At 42.1% G+C, this 22,020-nt stretch overlaps 1 protein-coding gene across 2 annotated transcripts in view; it reads left to right on the top strand.

The window, feature by feature from the left end:
* The window catches only part of DNAJC7 (DnaJ heat shock protein family (Hsp40) member C7), a 29,470-nt gene that overhangs the window by 1,049 nt on the left and 6,401 nt on the right, over positions 1–22,020 (top strand). Inside the window, exons 1-9 of one of the 2 annotated variants that reach the window (XM_082706158.1) lie at positions 3,377–3,528; positions 11,197–11,285; positions 12,011–12,135; positions 12,518–12,631; positions 13,281–13,355; positions 18,250–18,368; positions 19,071–19,224; positions 19,752–19,916; positions 20,760–20,851. In XM_082706158.1, coding sequence (XP_082562284.1) covers positions 3,500–3,528; positions 11,197–11,285; positions 12,011–12,135; positions 12,518–12,631; positions 13,281–13,355; positions 18,250–18,368; positions 19,071–19,224; positions 19,752–19,916; positions 20,760–20,851 — 962 coding nt within the window. In that variant the 5' untranslated portion in view covers positions 3,377–3,499. Of the gene's footprint in view, positions 1–3,376; positions 3,529–11,196; positions 11,286–12,010; positions 12,136–12,517; positions 12,632–13,280; positions 13,356–18,249; positions 18,369–19,070; positions 19,225–19,751; positions 19,917–20,759; positions 20,852–22,020 lie in introns of those variants that run through there. The other variant, XM_082706159.1, reaches the window with a different exon arrangement.

Raw genomic sequence — 22,020 nt, 5'->3', positions numbered from 1 at the left:
ACTCTGGATTCTGGCTACAGCTAAGGCAGGCTGTTGGAAGTGCGTTGGGACACGATTGTGGGTAGTTATACTTGTCCTAATCCTGAAGAATTAAGGAAAAGGTTCGGAAAGCCCGGAGCCCTTTCCTATCAACTGCAGATTAATTCACTACAAGTCCCTCAGTCTCCTTCCTTCATCTTTCATGTCTTTGTACTAAACCCTGTATGGCTTCAGTCTGGCTTCATGAGATTGGAAACCAGGATTCTTGAGAATTTTTTACTATCCAAGTTAGAAATACAGGAGGTACTCACTATGGCGGAATGAATAGTAACCAAGCTTCAGGGTAGTTTACTGCGCCCTGTGTCCCGAGATCTGTTGAGAACTGAGAGGCTTGACAAAGTGTGAGTAAGCCCCAGGGATAATCAGAGAAGGCAGGATACCAGAGTCTAGTCTGTTCCTAGTTTTGAGTTTTCACATGGCACCTAGTTCTTCTCACGTGTTTCAAATTAAGCATCAGTAAGGAAGTACCAAATGGGAAACAACCCCCATCCCAGCCCCCCACAGACAGAGCTTACATTAATTGCAGGAGTTTACTTGGTATTATAAAGAGTTCAGTGGGGGTGTTTTTTGTGCTATAGATAGGGACTTGGGCTATATGTAGTAATTTGGAAAAAAAAAAAAAAAACTCCTCCTACTTAGTATAGATCTTTGTGCCTAATTGGAGTTTTACTTCAAAGTCCTCTATCTAAAGCAGGTCCTTTTTTAAACAAAGAAACAACAGAAGTTATAGTAAATGAACCTGAAGTTGTATTAAGAAATGGAAAATAGGTGATGCTGTAACATGACCACATCACACAATAATACAGTATTTGGTAACAGTACAGCAGAATAAGGAGGGGTGTTGACTTAGGTTAACTGCCTTATTTCGTAGAATTTAAGATGTCCTTGAGTGTAAAATACATAGTTGTTTTATCTACCACTGAGGAAAAGTACTGTAAATTTAAATATGAAAAAAATATATCTCTGTTAAATAGACTTATACATAATACATATTTATATAGATCTCTTTTAGTTATAATAAGACATAGATATTTATTATATACAACTTAGGTGAGCGAATCAAAAGGAAAATATAGTGAAATAAAAATCACATTTTTACTTCCTGTCATATAAGGCATTCTTAGGAGAGTAAACACTAGGCTCTTGTTAATAAGAAAAAGCCTTGTTTATGTATGCTTTTCCAGTGCTGAAAATTGTGTGATGATGTAGAAGTTCGGGAGGAAGGTGGTTTTACATTTTTCATGTATCCTGTAATCCTGTGTAGCCATAGCAGGGCATGGGATGGGGACATCCCTTACAGATGCCGTTTAGTCATTTGGCCAAGTTTGTGTCTCTTGTTACAGTCCTGCTACTAGTTCACTTGGGGACACAGGAGATGATGGGTCTCTTGGGTTGTTTTTGTGCAGTCCAACAAGGAGTCCTTCCTTCCTTGCATCTTGGCTCAAGGGCATGCTGCTGCTGCTAAATTGTTACAGTCCCACAGGGGGCAAAGTGAGAAGAGCTTTCAAGACATGGGGACTCACAGTTGCAGCATTTTAAATGGCTAAATGTTTTATTTCATTAGCTTTAGTGTCTCTAGAGAGAAAAGAAATTGACTTTGTTTTTTTTTTTTTTTTTTTTTTTTTTTGGGCTGTCATTCTGACAAAGTTCTTTTCCCTCCATAGCAGCTGAGAGGCTAAAATAAAAGATGTATTAGTTGGCACTCCAAAATAGATCAGGGTTCTGAACATGAAGATTATTTATTTCTCTTTGCCCACCAGAATAGAGAAAGCTACTTGGGGAGCCAGAGAGCTAAATTTCAGAGGTTTTACAATTCAGCTAATTTAATTTCAATAAATTTCCAATTTAATTTAATTTCACTTTTCTGGGAAGTTGCTGACTGCTTTATCTGATAAATGAATTCCTGTTTCCAGTGAAGGTTCTCTGGTCACATTTCCTGGGCTAGGGAGGTGTCTGTAGGTAGTCTTTATTATGGTAAAATCGAAGGATTTTAAGTTGCTCATCAATAGAGGAAACACTTCTGTGTCTCAGCATGTACCCAGCGTGACTGGATAATAGGGTCTAAAGGAACCAATGGAAGCTGTAGATTTAGGAAATAGAACATACTTATCGGATTCCTTGATCTGATTATCTCTGTGTCTATTTTCATGGTGGACTCAAGCAAGAACATTAGGTCCTTTCTCAGTATCCGGGTATCTAAACTCTGTATAGAGTTTGTCTTTTATTTCTCTCTTCATGTTGGTGGTGGGAAGCACTGAACCCTGAACCCATATCTCCGGGTCTTCTGCAGTTGCTTTTTATTTACTACAGCTTCCTGGGACATTTTGGAGCTCCTGGGCATAACTGAAGAGCTTGTTGAGGATGCCTTCCTCAGCTCTTCTTCCTGTTTTAAATTCTTAGGGATTTGTCTCTCTAAATCTTCTCTTTTTTTTTTTTTTTTTTTTTTTTTAAAGATTTTATTTATTATTTATTTGACACAGAGATCACAAGTAGGCAGAGAGGCAGGCAGAGAGAGAGAGGAGGAAGCAGGCTCCCCGCTGAGCAGAGAGCCCGATGCGGGACTCGATCCCAGGACCCCGAGATCATGACCCGAGTCGAAGGCAGCGGCTTAACCCACTGAGCCACCCAGGCGCCCTCTCTAAATCTTCTCTTGAAGTTCCAGGGTAGGCAGCTAAACATTTCAGTAAGCCCACAGGCTGAAGGGAATATTATCTCTGACCTTAAATTCAAATCAGTGAAAACACTGCTTTCACCCTTCATTTTCATTTTGGTATACTTTAAATGTGGGGTCAGAGGTGGAGAAGTGGGAGGCGGGACAAATAAGTCATGGCTAAGGAAAGGATAAAGCTAGAAATACAGAATCCTGAATACCAGGATTGAACTTGATTAATTGAACAAGTGATGTTAACAAGTGGCGAAATTATTAAATCAGGGGAGCCTGGCTGGCTCAGTTGATAGAGCATATGACTCTTGTTCTTGTGGTTGTGAGTTCCAGCCCCACGTTGGGTGCAGAGATTACTTAAACATCTTTTAAAAAGTTGTTAAATGATAACTGGAGTTAAGGTAGAGTACAGAGGAAGAGTCTCTCTGTCCTTGCTGCTTTAATTCAGGTCCGCATACTGACCAGAACCAGAAACCAAATTGAGCCAAGTCAAATGGCAGTTGCTCTAGTGTCTAGTCCATTCCCAACGACCAGAAATCTGATTGGCTTAAAACCCAGGCTTATTGAACATTCTAGCCAATCAGGGATGAGTGTAGTCATTGAAGCTAGTATTTTAAAAGTTTTTAAAAGCTGAGTACTGGGCACTTGCCTTTGGTTTTTTTTTCTCTAGGACTTTAGAAGATTGGAGAACAATGGTCAGCGGCTACCTAGGTGCCTTGGTCTGATGCACAGTCCCTCTGAGAGCCCATTTCTCCCTTACTCCACTAATGTTTGGTCCCTTTTCTTCAGTGCTGAGTGATGTGGAAGTTACTTAGAGGTCGTTCCAGGTATTCTTTTAAACTCTCTGAATTTCAGCAGTAAGAACAGGATTCATTGCACAAGTTATCTCAATGTCTATTCATTTTATTGGACTGAAAATTTTTTTCCTTCTCCATCTAAATCAAAATAGCAGTTCCTGTGTTTTATCCCACCATTGGCAGAGGTGTGAGTGTTTGAGACTTTTGAGAATGAAATATGAAGAGGAGGGGCACCTGGGTGGCTCAGTGGGTTAAAGCCTCTGCCTTCGGCTTGGGTCATGAGCCCAGGGTTCTGGGATCGAGCCCCACATGGCTCTCTGCTCAGCAGGGAGCCTGCTTCCCCCTCTCTCTATGCCTGCCTTTCTGCCTCCTTGTGATCTCTGTCAAATAAATAAATAAAATCTAAAAAAAAGAAAGAAAGAAAATATGAAGAGGAATATTTGACTTTCAGAGTCTAATTCTGACCCCTAATATTCTGTGTCTCATTTTTGTGGGGAGACCAGATTGTCAGATAAGCAAAGTGTTAACCATCTCTTTTGATTCTATTATTAGGCTTTTGGGGAGGGTATATGAGGCAAGCAACATTTTTCTCTTCTTAGGAGTTTCTGTCCTGCAAGTTCTTCCTCTGACAGTTTGCTCCAAGATAGTCAATCACCTGTTAAAGTAAGGAACCAAGATAACTTTATTTTAGTATTTTTTGTGAGAACTTTAGAAGCCACATACCAGTTGACAATCTAGACTTCCCCAGTCTGGTTCCCACTTCGACCCCTCCCTCCCCCCAAAACTCAGAAAGCAGCCTTTTTCTTAATTATAGTTCCTTAGTTCTAGATTTTTGTTGGGTGCTAATGTCCCAGTGAGGGTATTAGGAGATCTCACAGAATAGGGAACCAAGGGATAGAAAATGGTGGGTTTGGGGGTATGTTATGAAAATAAGACTGACTGTTGCTGAGAGGCCAGGACTTGTGTCCTCAGATGGCTTCTGAGAAGTTTCTCAGAGCCAGCATTATGGTTGGGTCTCCTCTCCCCTGGAGTAAAGGTTAGGTAGATGCCAGCTTGTGACACCTCCCATTTAAGGAACTAGCATAAATATATTGTGGTTGAGTCAGCTGTTTCATGGGAATATTTTTCTGTGGGCAACAATAGGGTTTCTGTCTGGGTCAATTGATTAGTTGATTGCTTTTTTCCCCCCACACTGAGTAAGACATTGCCAATTCCAGTGTGTTGCCTGGTGTCCTTCCCTACTTGAGCAGTAGAGAGTGCTACTGCCTTGTGTAGACTGTTATCTGTGACTCCCCTTGGTCCTTTCTGGCTCTGCCCCTGTTGAGGCATATCCCCACCACCACCACCACTGAATGTCCAGAAAGAGAACAACTTGAACTGGTATGTTAATGAGTTTTCTTCATCTTTGTCTCCTCCCCTGTTTTGGGGAGAAGGATGGGTATTTTAATTGTGCTTTAAAGTGAAAATAGAAGCTGTTTATTCTAAAGCAAAGGTAAAGGAAGGTGGGTAGCTCACTTTACCACCTGGTGGAGAACCCACCCTCTGTTTTCTCTGGACCATTTTGAAGCCTTCATTCATACCCAGTATATAGCACCTTGCATTCAGCAAGCACTGAGTCCGTGGAATTGCTCCACCTACCTATATAGCTCAAACTTGTCATTTCATCCGTAGACTAGTTAGAAAACGAAGAAAGAATAGTATGTGTTTGGTAAGATGGAATAAAAGGCTCCGTGGCTCCTTTTACTTATTCTTTCATGGAGGTCAGAGAGAGTACAACATGAAACAGGCCCTCTGACATGCCTTTGGGGACAAGAGGTCTTGGTCTGTGGGAAGGAGGAAGGAATTTCTACTCTGAGACTGGCCAAGATCCCGTAAATTCTAAAGGGTGGAGGATGTTTCTAAATCGAAGAACAACTAGTATACTTGACTGAATAAGAGAAATGGGTACAACAGTCACAGAGTGAAGGTGACATTTTGGAAGTAGTAAATATGGTAAGAATGCCTAAAGGATATTTGACTTAGGGACAGTATAAAGTGTTATTGTTAATAAGTAGCTTTTTCTAAGATTCTTCCTGCCAGTAGAATGGTCTCCAAAAGCTCTGTGCTTTAACAAAAGAAATCATCTTGTCCTGAGTTGTATTTTTAGCAGTTAGATTTTTCTTCCACATCAAAACTAGCCGAATACATCAAGAAAATGCAAAAAAGAGAAAAAAAATCTCATTCAAGCTTCTGTATCTCTTTTGATTTAAAGATTTTTTTTTTTTAAGATTTTATATATTTATTTGACAGAGAGAGACAGCGGGAGAGAGAATACAAGCAAGGGGAGTGGGAGAGGGAGAAGCAGGCTTCCTGTCCGATGTGGGGCTCGATCCTAGGACCCTGGGATTTTGACCTGAGCTGAAGGCAGACACTTAACAACTGAACCACCCAGGCGCACCTTGATTTAAAGTATTATTAATGGCTATTAGTAGAGCTGAACTTGGGGCGCCTGGGTGTCTCGGTAGGTTAAACCTCTGCCTTCAGCCCAGGTCCTGATCTCAGGGTCTTGGGATCAAGCCCTGCTCAGCAGGGAGCCTGCTTCTCCCCCCTCCCCTCTCTGCCCACCTCTCTGTCTACTTGTGATCTGTCAAATAAATAAAATCTTAAAAAAAATAAGAAGAAGAAGAAGAAAACCTGAGCTTTATCAAAAATATATTATTCTAGCCTAATACTTAAAATATGTAAAAACAGTCAGGTGTGTTTTTCTCGTAAAAAAAAAATCTAATCCACATTTCCTAAGTTGCAGATGTTACAGAATAGTGAACTGTTCTAGTCCCTTTTTTATTTTTTTAAGATTTTATTTATTTATTTGATAGCAGAAGCAGCAAGAGAAGCAGGCTCCCTGCTGAGCAGGGAACCCAGGGCCAGAGCTCCATCCCGGGCCCTGGGATCATACCTCAGCCAAAGTCAGACAGTTAACAGACTGAACCACCTAGGCGCTGCACCTTTTTTTTTTTTTTTTTAATGCACAGAGGTAATAAACCTTAAAGTGACACTGTACAAATACTGAAGCATCTCATCCCCATTTTAATAATTCATAAATACATGGGGCGCCTGGGTGGCTCAGTGGATTAAGCCGCTGCCTTCGGCTCAGGTCATGATCTCAGTGTCCTGGGATCGAGCCCCGCATCGGGCTCTTTGCTCAGCGGGAGCCTGCTTCCTCCTCTCTCTCTGCCTGACTCTCCGCCTACTTGTGATCTTTCTCTCTGTCAAATAAATTAATAAAATCTTTTAAAAAAATAATAATTCATAAATACATGAAATGTGAAGCATTTCCAAAGAGAACTCAGTCATATTGAGGGCATTTTCCAAAACTGCCACCCAGTGAACCCTGCATTCATGAAAGCTGATGAGTAAAATTCTCTAACTCTCTCATTGCTAAAAGATAAACCAGTTGGCCGAAGGTGAAGATCTTGCTTTACCATTAAACTTAGAAGTATTGAGAAAGAAAATGGAGATTTTTATAGGGCATCTAATTTGGGTCCCATTGCAATGTGAAGTGTGGTGTTTGAATGTATGTTTAATTTAGCTGAGCTATAAACGTGCAGAGTTGACTGGTCATCATAAGCCCAAGTCGTCTGAATTGGTCACATGGTGCTGAACCTTGCTAAGACCTGTGTGATACCAAATGGTTCCTTTGGCACTGTTCATTGGAGTGATTAGCGTCAGTGATGAATGAGTGCTGCATTGGGGGAGAGAGAATATAATTGCATGATCAGAGGATATACAGATTTTTAACATGTGTAGTGTAGAAGAGCAGGTGTCAGGCTGCAGTTTTCTGATTGACGAAGTTATTTCCAAAAAAAGAAATACATCTTAAAACAGCAAAGCAGATGAGGAGTGGAATGTAGTCTCCTTACCTGTTTCTGTCAGAGAGAAGGCCGCCCAGGCCCTCCAGCACTGTTTCTGTTGTGGTGGAACACCCCCTGCCCCCCGCACCCCGGTACTTCCAAAGAGGATAGAAGTTTTTGAAAATCTTTCAGTAGCTCTTTTCACAGGGATTTGTTGCTGGCTGTCAAAGTGAAAGGACTGGTTTGGTGGAGGGTAGAGTCTTTCCCAGCATCTCCTGACAAGTCAGAGACGAAGCTTATTCTGCTTAGAGATTTGGTGGGAAACTAGATAAATTAGTTTTAATCCAGAAACCTTGACATTGGCTAACAGGATCTAGTGGGAAAAAATCTGGGACTGTCAGAGTTAGGCCGCCTGTGCAGCTGCCTTGGATACTTCACTGGCTCTTCCTCCGTTGAAGGACCTGAGAGAAGATTGCCGTAACCACTTCAGGAGGCCCATGGAATGCCTTTGAAATCTGAAAAAGTACTAGAGATGTAGTGTAGCTATTAATAGGTCCAGTAGTCAGTTAGGGCCAAGTCTATCTTGATGTGGTATTATATTTCAGGGTTTAGTCTGAATTTTATTTTGTGGCCATAGAAAATAACCTGTAGTGTCATTTAGTCCATTTTGGACCTATTTCTTCTTTTTGGTTGGTCCAGGCGGACCTAATTAATTCCAGTCCTTCCTTTCTCAGTGCTGATATGTTTTGGTAGCTACGTGTTGTAACTTCACTTGGTTATCAAATCCGCTGATGCTGGCGGTGAGTGGAGTGACAGATACCAGCACGAGACTGCCCTCAGTTCCCTCGTTAACCGGCTCTTCTCCTTCTTTTCCAGTCCCACGCCTTTGACATCTCATCCTTCAGTCCCTTTGCTGTAAGGGCAACTTGAACAAGCTTCAGCCCTTTCTCAGACTCCCAGGGCAGGACTTGAATGGATTTGACCCTGGAATTGTTCCTGATGCAGCCTTGTTCAGTTCTTGCTGCTGCCATGCTGGATTCCAAAGATCCACTTTTTCCTCGGCTGGTCTCACAGGGTCAGGCCCATTGGTTAAAGCATGTCGTGTATTTGGTGGGGAGGTTCAAAACGATGGAGGGACTCCACTTTGGGAGTTGGACCTGGAGGCAAAAAAATAAGCATTCAGCCTAAAAGCACTAAGTGCCCATTGTTCAGGCAGCTGTAAATCAACCATGTTTCTATGAAAATAAGTCCTTTTCATGAGGCAGTTGTGTGGGAATAGCTAATTCTGGCCTGATGCTGTGCAGTGTGAGATTAAAAACATGGTAACTTGTCACAACACAATTCTTCTTGTTCTTTCTGCTGTGGGCTGACTCTACATTACTCGCTTTGTTTGCTCTAGAATGGAATCTACTCACCATTTACTAAAATGAAATGCATTTCTTGGGGGAGGCAAAGTCCAGTTCACTAGGTCTTACATCTTAAAGAGAAAGGAGCCCTGCTCTCTCTGTGACTAATTGTTAGGAATGTCATTTAGCTTGTTTAAATCCAGATTGTAGTTCTGGAGTTGGATTTTATATGCTGGGGCTATTTTATGTCTTAGTTTGAAGAAATTCACATTCATTGCCCATGTCTTGTTCTTAGCAGGAGAGATTAATTTTTAGTCTTAAGCAATAGCTAGAGATGAGCATTGGAGAGAAAGCTTAGCATGGTAGACAGTGCAAAAGCTTTGGAATCTGTCACATGTGGCTTGACATCCTGACCCTGGGCCAGTTTTTAATCTCTACCCCTTATTTAACTTCTCTGAGAAATGGGAATAATGTAACACCTGGTAGGAAGATAACGCATGGAAAGTGCCAGGCTTCAGAAATTATTTCTGGCTTTCCACAGAAATCATTTTTTGTGTTTTTATAGAAGCTGGTGCTGAAGTCCCTCGCCTCCATGAAAGTTGGTGTTTTAGGAAAGAAAGGGCACCTTTCTGTAGCTCTGCAGATTGCTTCACCTTTGACTAACAAGCTTTCTACTGCTAATACAGTGTCTTTTCAAGGGCCTAGATACCCTTGGTTTTCCTCAGGGATTTGTGTATTCTTAGCCACCAGCCAGCTAAGGAGAAGACTGGGTCTTCTCAGGTGCACTGTAGGCCCAATGTTTCCTTTGAATTACCACTCCATTTCTTCATAGTCGTCTGACTCAGCTTCTGACATCCAGTGTTGGGGAAGCCCTTTCTTCAGATCTCTTGACATGTCTCCTCTTAAAGGATAGGCTCCTCATAGTTTTATAGTGCCTTGCTTAATTTAGAACTGCAGGATGGTGTACACTATGTAGAAAGGTTGCAGTTGGTCCCGTAAATCTTGCAGTTGTGGGGATCCTTCTTGAGGACTTTGAATAGCAAATGGCCGCTTCATAGCATTGTACCAGTTGGTGTAAATTATTCAAACAGATTTATGTCCATCACAGTTCAAATCTGTCAACATTTATAGATCATTCCCATTTTTCTTCTTTCTTCTAGCAGCCTTTTTATGTTAGTAGGGCTTGCCAGGACAGTACTGGAGAAGAAGGCAAAGGGAGATTGCCTCAATAAAAAGAGGGTGGCTTTGCCACTTTATAGTTTAAAATACGTTAAATAAATAAATCAAATCTTCCCAGTGCCAGTGTCCATAGAATCAAGCTCTAAACTCCCATACCATCACTATGTTAAGAATTAGGTACTTCTGTCCCTACGTCCCTTGCACTGGATTCTATTTTGGGTGTGTAGAGGACAGAAAAAGAAACAGATTCTTCCTTATAGAAAAATGCTCAGATATTTAGTTATGTTGCAGGAATCACTTGGGTACAGAATTAATCTTCGTCACTCAGTTTGGTCATTAAAATGATTTGGTGTATCTTTGGTAGGGGTTACTAGTTCTTCTAAAACATTGTTAGTCATATCTTACCCGATTCTCATTCCTTGATCTGGAATATAATTCTCCTTACATAACATTATTCCTTTCAGAAAGTACAATTTGTCTAATGGCACAGCTTCAAAAATGGATCTTGGAATAGGGCAGAAATTCCGGTATTATGCACTTGGTGGTTATACAAGGTACTATAGGAACGGTAGCGGGGCACAAGTACCCACATAGATTTGATAGGCAGAGAGAACACCAGTAGATGGGTACAAATGAGAGCATGGCACTGGCAGGCTATACCTGCTATCCAAGTTCTTGGTCTCTGCTGTCACTCAGCTCCGTCCTCCATCTTAAGTACCAGAATGCTGTGCTTTTAACTCCTTTGCCACCTGCTTTTGCTCTGCTTGTCCTTTCAGTGACAAATGGAAGAGCCAGTTTTCAAGAAAGTAAATCATTGGAACTCTAAGGATGTGACCCATTTCACATTCAGAAATCATTGCCCCTGAATGGAGTGATCTGTAACTGAATTTTTATGTTTGCTAAAGAGGCAGCAGTAGTGACACAGTGGAAAGGAAATAAATGTAAAAATTCAGGGGCACCTGGCTGGCTCAGAGGAACATGCAACTCTTGATCTCGGGGTAATGCGTTTGAGCCCCATGTTGGATGTAGAGATTATTTAATAAATAAATAAACTTTAGAAATTTCCGTCTCTGTGAGAGGATATCTAAATTTGCTTGTTGTAGGGGATATGACTATAGGCAGGAATAGCGAGGAAAGGCAGGTAACATGAGAGTTTTCTTTGTTTAGTTTGAATGTATCTAAGTGACAAAAAAAATAGCATCAAACAAATCTATAAATTCCTTCAAGTATCACACTAACTTTCAGCTCAGTATGCTTGGGGCTCTAGACCAAAGATTGCTCCCATGAGATTACAGAGGTGAGTCCTTGTGTGTAACATGCTCCTCTTTCTCTTTCCTTTTCAGGGAAGCAGAGTCTTTCAAGGAACAAGGAAATGCATACTATGCCAAGAAAGATTACAATGAAGCTTATAACTATTATACAAAAGCCATAGGTGAGAAGGACCTACTGCTTATATTGGAAGATAAATTTGCTAAATATAAATTCTATTATAAGTAGCGCCTCGTGAAAAAGTAGCCTTTGGCTTAGTGGGTTCATAATTTACTCTGTGAAATCTTTCAAACTTAATTGGCTTATGAGGGATGACCTATAAATGGGTAGTTCTTCATTTGACAAATTAAAGGCAAGTCCAGAAATTCTAGATATGGCAAAAAGATAATCCACCTACATGCATCTCAGCCATTTCCAGCTCATTTAACCGTGTTAGAAAATGGCCCTTATGGATATTAATTATCAGATCTTAACAACTTTCATGCCTCCTCTGCCAGCATATTTTAATCCCATGTCAGCATGTTTCTCACCTAACTTGCTTACAGGCTCTCCAACCCTAATTCAACAAATGCAAATTCATTTTCCTCTCTCATTATCTGTAATACAATTCATTAAGAAGATAAATGTGCTGGCCCCTCCCCTTTAAAGGATAATCAGTGCACTTTAAAGCTATCAAGTTATTTTTAAGTAACTATTTTTTTAATTGGTCATACTGTTGCTGCTCTTTGCACAGGTAGTCAAAATTTCGGCCATGGCCTTTTAGAGTATGTCAGCATTCCTATTATAGTTTGATTGCCTTGATGTAGTTCTGAGGGGAGATGGCCCCTGCGTTTTTGAAGCAGTGACCCATGCTAAGCCTTATTTTATTTTCTTCTGCCTTTCCTGTAGATATGTGTCCTAAAAATGCTAGCTATTATGGGAATCGAGCCGCCACTTTGATGATGCTCGGAAAGTTCCGGGAAGCTCTTGGGGATGCACAGCAGTCAGTGAGGTTGGATGACAGTTTTGTCCGGGTACGTAATGTGACCATCCCTGGGGAGGACTGGTTGCTGCAGTTGCGTTCCTCTAGCCCAGGTCTTCTCCGTCTTGACGCCGTAGACACTTGGGACCAGATAATTCTTTGTTGTGGGGGGCTATCCTGTGTGTTGTGTGACATTTAGCAGCATCTCTTTAACCACTAGGTATAAGTAGCACCCCTTCTCCCCGACTGTGACAACCAAACATGTCTCCAACGTTGCTAACCATCCCATGGAGGGCGGAATCTCCCCTGGGTGAGAACCGCTGCTCTGGCACTTTCATCCCATGCTGGTTTTGTGTGGGTGTTTGTTGCTGCTGTTGGTTGCTCTCTGCTTGGCCAATCATGCTCCTTTTCTTCGCTCTTTGCATTTCTTCTAGGGACATCTACGAGAGGGCAAGTGCCACCTATCTCTAGGGAATGCCATGGCGGCATGTCGTAGTTTCCAGAGAGCCCTAGAATTGGATCACAAAAACGCTCAGGCACAACAAGAGGTATGGTTCTGGTCTTGTCCATATGGAAAGAGACACTGTGGTATAGTGACCTGAAAGTCAGAACTGAGAGCTCAAAAAAAAAAAAAAGAACTGAGAGCTAGTCCTAGTTCTGGCATTGCCACACCTGGGTCATTATAGGCAAGTCTTGTAGTCTGAGCCTCAGTTTCTTATATGTAGACAAAGTTTTAAATATTATTTATAATTTAGAAATTTGTAAAATGGAGGATTTCTGAGATGGCTGTGGAGCAGAGAGCTGCTGCAAGGAATGGATTTGAGTGAGGTTCAAGTATTTGAGTAAATTCAAATCCTGATTAAATCAGTAGCAGCTAAAATGTGTTTAGTTCCATTTCCATTTATTCCCAATTTACTCCTGGATGCGTTTTAGTGAGAATCTGGAAACTTCTGCTCAACCTCTGATGATGCCGTGCCTTGAATTTGTCTGTCAGGTCATGACTCTGGTTTTCCTGACTTGAAGTTCAAACTGAGGTCACAGTTGCATTTTCACCAACTTGATTTGTGAAAAGTCTGTGGTTCTGATTTTCTTGAACTCATATTTCATCAAAACCTTGATTTTTGTGTGTGTTTGTGTGTGTGGTTGTTGAATTTACAACATCATTAAAACTTTCCTTTATCTGATTTTCTCATATAGTTCAAGAATGCTAATGCAGTCATAGAATATGAGAAAATAGCAGAAACAGATTTTGAGAAGCGGGATTTTCGGAAGGTAAAGTACAACTATGGGGAAATCTTACCTACCCTTTATTACAAGGCTCCCCGCATGCGCGCGCATATGTGCGTGGATGTGTGTAGTGTGGTACAAAAGGTGTCTGTGTGTGTGTGTGTGTGTGTGTTGGTGGGTGGGTGTGGGTGTAGGTAGTATGGTACAGAAGATCCAGAATAATAAATTACCACTTCAGTTTGACTTTGGCTTTTTCTTTTTTTTTTTTTTTTAAGAGTTTTTTTTTTTTTAAGAACACGTTCATAGTAGAATTGAGAGGAAGGTACAGAGAGTTTGCATATCCCCCTGCCCCCACACATGCATAGCCTCCCCCATTATCAATATTCCCCACCAAAGGCACTTTTTTTTTTTCTTTAAGATTTATTTGAGAGAGAGAGTGCACCAGAGAGAGCAGAAGCATCATGAGGGAAAGGCAGAGGGAGAGGGAGAAGCAGACTCTCCAATGAGCAGGAAGCTAGGACCCTGGGATCATGACCTGAGCTGAAGGCAGGTGCTTAACTGACAGCCATGCAGGTGCTCTGAGGGGCACATGTGTTACGGTTATGGTTTTGACAGTTTTGAATAGAGCTGCTCTAAACATCTGCGTGCAGGTTTTTGTGTCGATACAAGTTTTCACTTCTTTTGGGTAAATACCAAGAAGGGCAATTGCTGGATCATGTGGTAAAAGCATGTTAAGTTTTATAAGAAACTACCAAAATGACATCTAAAAACTTTTTTGCCAAGGTATTTATTTTCTTTTTTTTTTTTTCAAGGTATTTATTTTCTAATGATATTTGGCTTTATGTTAAAAAGCAGTGTGAGTTTACTCAAGTTTGTTCCTGCTTTTGATATAAGATAATAGCCTAAGAGGGTACTGGCATATAGAGGGAATACTAGCTAGAATTAAATATTAGGTTTGGGTAATCCATTTTAATTTGAATGAGAGCTAGCTTTAACTCCTGCTTCGTGTGAATTAGATGCAGGTCTAAATAAAAAATAGAGGCTCCTTACAGATTTTTGACCAATGTATGTAACCTGTCACCACTACCGTTTTGATGTTAGGCCTTTCTGTGAAAGCACACTGCTCTCCTTTATGGAGCTGTGTGATAGTCCATGAAAATTTATGTGCCAAAAGGGTTCACCTGTCTGAAAGCATGGGAAGGGTATAAAAGTTCTAGATATCTTTGTAGCTGTTGTTAATAGTGGTTATGTCTCATCTGTATAATTCTCAATTCCCGGGGCGCCTGGGTGGCTGAGTGGGTTAAAGCCTCTGCCTTCAGCTCAGGTCATGATCTCAGGGTCCTGGGATCGAGCCCCGTATCAGGCTCTCTGCTCAGCAGGGAGTCTGCTTCTCCCCCCCCCACCTCTCTGCCTGCCTCTCTGCCTACTTGTGATCTCTGTCTGTCAAATAAATAAAATCTTTTTTTAAAAAAATTCTCAATTCTCTGCTTAGGTGATAGCTTTCATCAGAGTTTCAAAAGGGAAGGTGAATAGCCCCCTAAAAAGGTAAAAACCACTGATTAGGATCAATTTTCAGGATCACTTACAAGAGGTTTGTATCATCCAAGGAACAGATTGTTACTTCATACGTGGGAATTTGCTCAGTGCTTTCTGTAGAATGTATTCAATAAACGTTTGATAAAAAGGTACAGTTAAGAATTATTATTTTTTAGAATTATTCTTAATTATTCTTTTTTTTTTTTTAAAAAGATTTTATTTATTTAATTGACAGCGAGATCACAAGTAGGCAGAGAGGCAGGCAGAGAGGAAGGGAAGCAGGCTCCCTGCTGAGCAGAGAGCCTGACTCGGGGCTCGATCCCAGGACCCTGAGGATCTGAGATCTGAGCCGAAGGCAGAGGCTTTAACCCACTGAGCCACCCAGGCGCCCCTATTCTTATTCTTAAGTAACAAACTGCAGGTATTTGGTAATAAATATTTCTGATTAACTTATGCAGAGTCCCAGCATTGACTCCTTGGCATCCCTCTTCTGTCCATTGGTTTTAATAACCACAGTGTCTTTGTACTGTGATTCATAAGTTTTTTGAGGGGTGTGTGTGTGTTTAGAAAGCGATTCTGCTTTCTGTCACGTTTTCAGAGGTTCACATAGGCAAAAGCTTTGTCTCAAAAGGCAGTTTTTAGAGTTTCTTTTCTCTCTTGCCCACTCTGGAGCCAGAATCCCCAGTTTGTGACAGAATCCTCTGTTTGTGACATCCCAGCCCCCCCACTGTAGCTCATGGTGATGTCACAAATGAAGAATTATGATCCTGGCAGGGGAAACAGATGAACTTGGAAGAAACAAAGATCTTCTTTGCCTGCAGCTGTCCATAGTCATGGGGGTTGGGGGGTGGGAAGTGAAGCACTGAGCCTTCAGCTGACACGCCACTGACCCGACGGGTAGAACCATCTCCACACAGAACGTTGCAAATGCAACGGGGTGTGGCTGCTTACATCTGATTGCTTCCCCTCCCTCCCCAGTTCTTTTTCTATTTAAGGGAGGAAAAAATTAGCACCATGACTCCACCCTACATGATACCTGAATTTTCATAGTATCCTTAGAACTTCGAGGATAGTGACCTATGCCCCGAGAGAGAGTTCTTCCCCCACATTGCTCTGTGAACATTGCAGTCTTCCAAGTGGAGCAGCTCTTGTTGTTTTCTTACTTCTGCATATTTTCAAATTTTAGATTTTTGAATAGGTGCTATTCATCATTAAAAATTTGAGAAGTATTGGTGGAGTGGGGGAGGTAGAAGTATAAACAATACTCAGTGATAGGTATTCCCTCACACTTCTGTCTGCCTAGTTCTCACCCCCTCAAGTAATCTCTGGTCTTATTTCTTCTGTTCACCTACAGTTTGGTTGTACATATATAAGCAAAAAGAAATACAGAGTCCTGATTTTCCCTTTTTTATATGAAAGGTTACATGCTTTTCACTGTTGTGGACCTTTTTTTCCATTTAGTAGACCTTGAAAGTCTTTTCTTAGTAATACATGGAAAGTTGCTTCATTCTGTTTTAGAGCCAATCGGTATTCCATTATATGAATGTCTAACCAGTTGCCTGTTGCTGGAATTTGGCCCATTATTACTTCTGAGCTTTCAAACTTCATTTCTTCCTGATCCCCATGGCCAGATTCTTAGACAAAATGGTGTCTCTTTTTTTTTTTTTTTTAAGATTTTATTTATTTGACAGAGGAGAGAGATCACAAATAGGCAGAGAGACAGAGAGAGAGAGAGATGAGGAGAAGCAGGCTCCCTGCTGAGCAGAGAGCCCTATGTGGGACTCGATCCCAGGCCCCTGGGATCATGACCTGAGCCGAAGGTAGAGGCTTAACCCACTGAGCCACCCAGGCGCCCCCAAAATGGTGTCTCTTAATTCCACATTCCTCCTTCGGGTCATGTATCCTTGATGAGAATATGATTCTGCAAGGACCTCCCAGAAATAGCAGCTAAATCAAAAGCGAAGCCTTTGGGCGCCTGGGTGGCTCAGTCATTGTTAAGCATCTGCATTTGGTTCAGGTCATGATTCCAGGGTCCTGGGATCAAGCCCCAAATTGGGCTCCCTGCTCAGCGGGAAGCCTGCTTCTCCCTCTCCCACTCCCCCTGCTGTGTTCCCTCTCTTGCTTTGTCTCTCTCTGTCAAATAAAATAAAAAGTCTTTTAAAAAAGTGAAGGCTCAGAGAACAAACTTATGAAAAGAGAAAAAAGGAATATGTGGAGAGGCTTTATCAAGCTGAAAGATAAGTAATCCCATTGTGTGCAGGTGCGTGAGAGAGAGAGAGAAACGCTTTTTGGTTTATATATCTTAGCATGTGGAGTATAGTAGTCTGATACAGTCTATTTAGGACCATTTTAAACCAATCATTTTATTGGTATATTTCTACTAAAATAGAAGTGGAGGGATGCCTGGGTGGCTCAGTCAGTCCTGGGATTGAGCCCTCTGTTGGGCTCCATGCTCAGTGGGGAGTCTGAGGATTCTCTCTCCCTCTGCTCCTCCCCTCCACTTATACCCCCCACAAGTAAATAAACCTTTTAAAAAATAAATAAAGGGGCACCTGGGTGGCTCAGTGGGTTGAGCTTCTGACTTCAGCTCAGGTCATGATCCCAGTGTCCTGGGATCGAGCCCCACATCGGGTTCTCTGCTCAGCAGGGAGCCTGCGTCCCTCTCTCTCTCTCTCTCTGCCTGCCTCTCTGTCTACTTGTGATCTCTGTCTGTCATATAAATAAATAAATTAATTAATTAAATTAAATAGAAGTGGAAGTGTGGCCACCCGGGTGCTTAATGAGATGTGAGGCTCATGGCACAGGGAGGAGGGAACAGTAAGCACTTTTAGTAATATAGGGAGCAATGATTCTGTATCAGGTAATTTTAGGTATCCTTGCCTTATGTAATAGGCTAAGCATGGTAAGTTATGCAAAGTAGCAAATAACCATATTTCTACACTAGAAGAGTGTGAATTTTGGTCCCAGTCACTGTGGAAGCAGCTTCGCATGGTGATTAACACCTCTGGAGTTATAGTGTCTGAGACCGAATCCTGTTGCTGTCACATGCTTTGCTGACCTTGAACACATTCCTTAATCTCTGTGTTTTAGTTTAGTTTCTCATTGATAAAATAAGGTACTTCATAAAATTACATTATAAAATTGTTGTAGTATTAACTTGGTCAGTATATAAAGTACTTAAATGTTTGTTGTTGTCATGTCATTAGAATCTGGATCAGTTTCTCCCCTTGTTTCAGTGGTTTAATCAAATGAATTAGCTATGTTCCTAGGCTCTGATATTGCTTTTCTTTGAATCTGTCTGTTGCTCATGGCCAGATATTTAATGAATAAGTGAATATTTAATAAATGAAGATACTTCTAGAGTCCAGAATGAAGAGCCTTCTTTTCTTTTTTCTCACCATAGGTGGTTTTCTGCATGGATCGTGCCCTAGAATTTGCCCCTGCCTGCCATCGCTTCAAAATCCTCAAAGCAGAATGTTTAGCAATGCTAGGTCGTTACCCGGAAGCACAGTCTGTGGCCAGGTATGAAGTCAGGCCATTCTGTATTGAACTGGTATTGAGCACTAGACAGGTGCCGTCTGGCAGCTCTCTGTACCACCATATGTCATGTAGGTAGACCAGAGAGCTGAGCAGACCTTCCTGGGACTTAAAGCCAGAGTTAGACAAGATCTGAAAACCTACCAGACATGTAGAAGTACAGTAGGAACTTCAGCTCCATGTGGGAGGACACATGTGTGAGGTGTGGCTTTTTTGTTTTTTATTTGTTTTAATGTCATTTTCTTCCTGCACCACAGGTTTGCGAGCTCTGTGAGGGCCAAGTAGTAAATACTTTAGGCTTTGTAGGTCATACAGTCTCTGTCGCAACCATTCACCTCTGTCACTGTAGTGCAGAAGCAGCCGCTGATAATAGATAAGTGGATGACGTGGCCTGATTTCAGTACAATTTAATTTATATGAACAGTGGCAGGCAGGATCGGGCCCTGTGGGCTGTAGTTTGCCAATCTCTGTCCTAACAAAGACTGAGACACAGGAAGTGTATTAAAGGTAAATGCAGGTGGTTTATTTGGCGAAGATATGGGAAGAGCTCATTGGGATCTGTCTACATTTGGATACTTTTTTACTAGACACAGGGTCAAGAGAAAAACTGGCAAGAGTAATCACAAATGATAATAACGGTGGGGAGATCCAAACTATGCTGAATGTGCCCCTTTCCGGCTATTGCAGTGACATTTTACGAATGGATTCTACCAATGCGGATGCTCTGTATGTACGAGGTCTTTGCCTTTATTATGAAGATTGTATTGAGAAGGCGGTTCAGTTTTTTGTACAGGCTCTCAGGATGGCTCCTGACCATGAGAAGGCCTGCATTGCTTGCAGAGTAAGTTCTAGGCCCCACTTCTGAGTAGGAAAAAAAGCTTCCTTTTTGAGCCTTTAAGAGAGTCGAGTGGAAGATTCAAGGCCCATATGAAATATGATAGCTCCTTTGCCCACCTTGCCAGGATGCTTCATCCTTTCATTAGAAATTAATTCAATAAGAACTACTTTTATTGACCCAAAGGTAAATGTGATCATACAGGGTCAGATCTTCTAATACCTAAGTGTGTTTTTTTCTTCTCTCAGTGAAGAAAAAATAGTAGTGTTTATCCTAGGGAGTGGAGGTAAAACCTGGGTAAACGAGTCTCATTGTTGTTCTTTTGTAAATCTTGGTTTCACCTGTCCACGCTGTAGGAAGCACCAGTGAGCAACAAATAGCCCAAGGGGTTGGTGGTGGGGAGGGGTAGTCAGGGTCAGGGTGATGCTAAACAGCTGGGATCTGAGAAATTGAAAATAGACTTGGACCTCTCTGTTACAGTGGCCTGAGGTTTCCTGGTTGTGAACTAATCTCCCCCCTTGCTTTTCCTGTAGAATGCCAAAGCACTTAAAGCAAAGAAAGAAGATGGGAATAAAGCATTTAAAGAAGGAAATTACAAGCTAGCCTATGAACTGTACACAGAAGCCCTGGGGATAGACCCTAATAATATAAAAACAAATGCAAAACTCTACTGTAATCGGGGCACGGTTAATTCCAAGGTAAGCACCCGGTCTGGGTCTCGGGGCCTGTGGAGATATGTTTAAGGGACATCAAAGAGGGCTTGGGGACTCTGCCTCATGAGGGGAAGCCAGGTGAAAGGAGAAAAGGTGGTTTTGGTGGAAGGCTCAGCTTGTTAGGAACTTCCTTCTAAGAGGCAAGCTTTTACCTTTTCCATGGAATTGAAGGGCACTCGAGGGACAGTTTGAAAGGCTATTTCTACTGGTTCTTCCTCAAGATCCCTTTCCTCCACTAAGAGAATGCCTGGAGGCTTTAGGATAATTTTTTATGCAAATATTATTGCTGATTTTGGCCTAAGCAAGTGATTATTTCTTTCTTAGGAGTGATTTGGAGGAAATTAGAGTATGAGACAGGCTTAGATTTTTTGTCCATCCTAAGTGATACTCACTGCACTCGGCTGGAAACGGCCTGCGGGCCCACTCTAGTCCTTCGTACCGTAAGAAACAACAGCAGGCTCCTTGCTCTTATAGTGTTCCAGTGTTTAGAAATCAGAGCAGTTTTACCCCTCTCGTTGGCCTTTGGGAGAATGGAGGGCAGGAACCGCCCTATTTCTGTGTCTCGTCTGGGCACTATCCCAGAATGGCAAAGGTGCTTTATCCCTGCATGTAAGTGTGCCTGGCTTCCATCCCGTAGAAGAGAAACCAGTTTGGAACCTGGTGTCCTTAGCCCTCTGAGACACTGGCTTTCTCAGTGACCGAGAGTAAGTGTGACAGTTGGGAGACCAGCATGACTGATCCTCTTAGAATTTTGAAGCTGTGCTGACAGCCTCTGGGCTCCCTTGGTCTGCAGAGATGTGAAGTATGACTGCTCTCTCTCTCCTGAAGCTTAGGAAACTAGATGATGCAATAGAAGACTGCACGAGTGCAGTGAAGCTCGATGCCACTTATATAAAAGCCTACTTGAGAAGAGCTCAGTGGTGAGTGCCTCCGGCGGGCGAGGGGAAGAGGGAGTTGCTGCTGGCCTGCCAGGGGAATTGCACTGTGGATGCTGAAGCAGACCCAGGGATGTTGTGAGGTCATTTGGTCCTTCCCCCTGCCTCTAGGTGGGATTGTTCCAGCCCTAGACTATCTTTATAGACCTCCAGCGGAGGAGATTGCACAAGCTCCCTCAGTCTCCCATGCCTGTGTCTTACGCCCCTCACGGTCAGTAAGTTTCCTCTGATGCCTGACCCAAATTCCTTTTGTTAAAGTTTAAATCCATTTCCTTTGGAGATTGTATTTTGTGTTGTACACTTTTGCTCTAACTTGGCACAGTGCTTGGCACACAGTCGGTGCTCACTCAGTAAATGTTTTGTGGAATGAATGTATGGTGCTTGGAAGAGGAAGAAATAAAGTTATCTCTTGGAGACAGTTCACAGTTGTCCTTCTCCCGTTTGTTCTGGGTTAGGGAAGACAGTCTTTCGATTGAAGGGATTTAATCTGGCTCAGCCTCCCAGTATGAAGGAAGCCCCTTTTGGATTAGCTCCGTGGGACTCGGTGATTTATGAGCCAGGATATGCCTACCTAGATCTAGTGCCCAGATTTGTCTTCAGAGTCAGGGTGCTTGCCAGCTTACTTGTCCATCCAGACTCTTCTCTGCAGACAGGAACCTCAGCAAAGGCAAAGAGAGACCTCCCCCAAATCCATCTCTTCTTATTTCAGATTCTAAGCCAGACAGGTTTCCTTCCAAAAGGAAGACCTATGTGGGGTATACTAATCCTCCAACATTCATTCCATTTCTTGTCATGAAATGTCGGAGCCAAAGAACTGGTGCTGTCACAGGTGCCGAAGGAGCCTGTCATTCTTTAAGCTTCTTGGTCTCATCAGTGGTGCAGGGCATGGCCTGCCTCCCGTTTCATTTTTTTTTAAATAGGAAAATTGTTACTGTGTGTGGTTCTTTTATTTGTTTTAAGTGGATTTCTAAGTAGACCAGTAAGTGTCAAATCGAAACATCCATGGAATTGTATTACAGACCGTGACCAGCTGTCAGTCATCTCTTTGCAAACCGTTGGCAAACATGGAAGCTTTGAAAGACAGCACATACCTTCTCGCCCAGCTAATGACTCAATTTGACAGATTCAAAATGCTATAGGCAAGTTCACTGTGG

The sequence above is a fragment of the Mustela nivalis genome (assembly GCF_964662115.1).
Source record: "Mustela nivalis genome assembly, chromosome: 17".
NCBI classification, from domain to species: domain Eukaryota; kingdom Metazoa; phylum Chordata; class Mammalia; order Carnivora; family Mustelidae; genus Mustela; species Mustela nivalis.
This window is presented reverse-complemented; position numbering and strand designations above follow the sequence as displayed.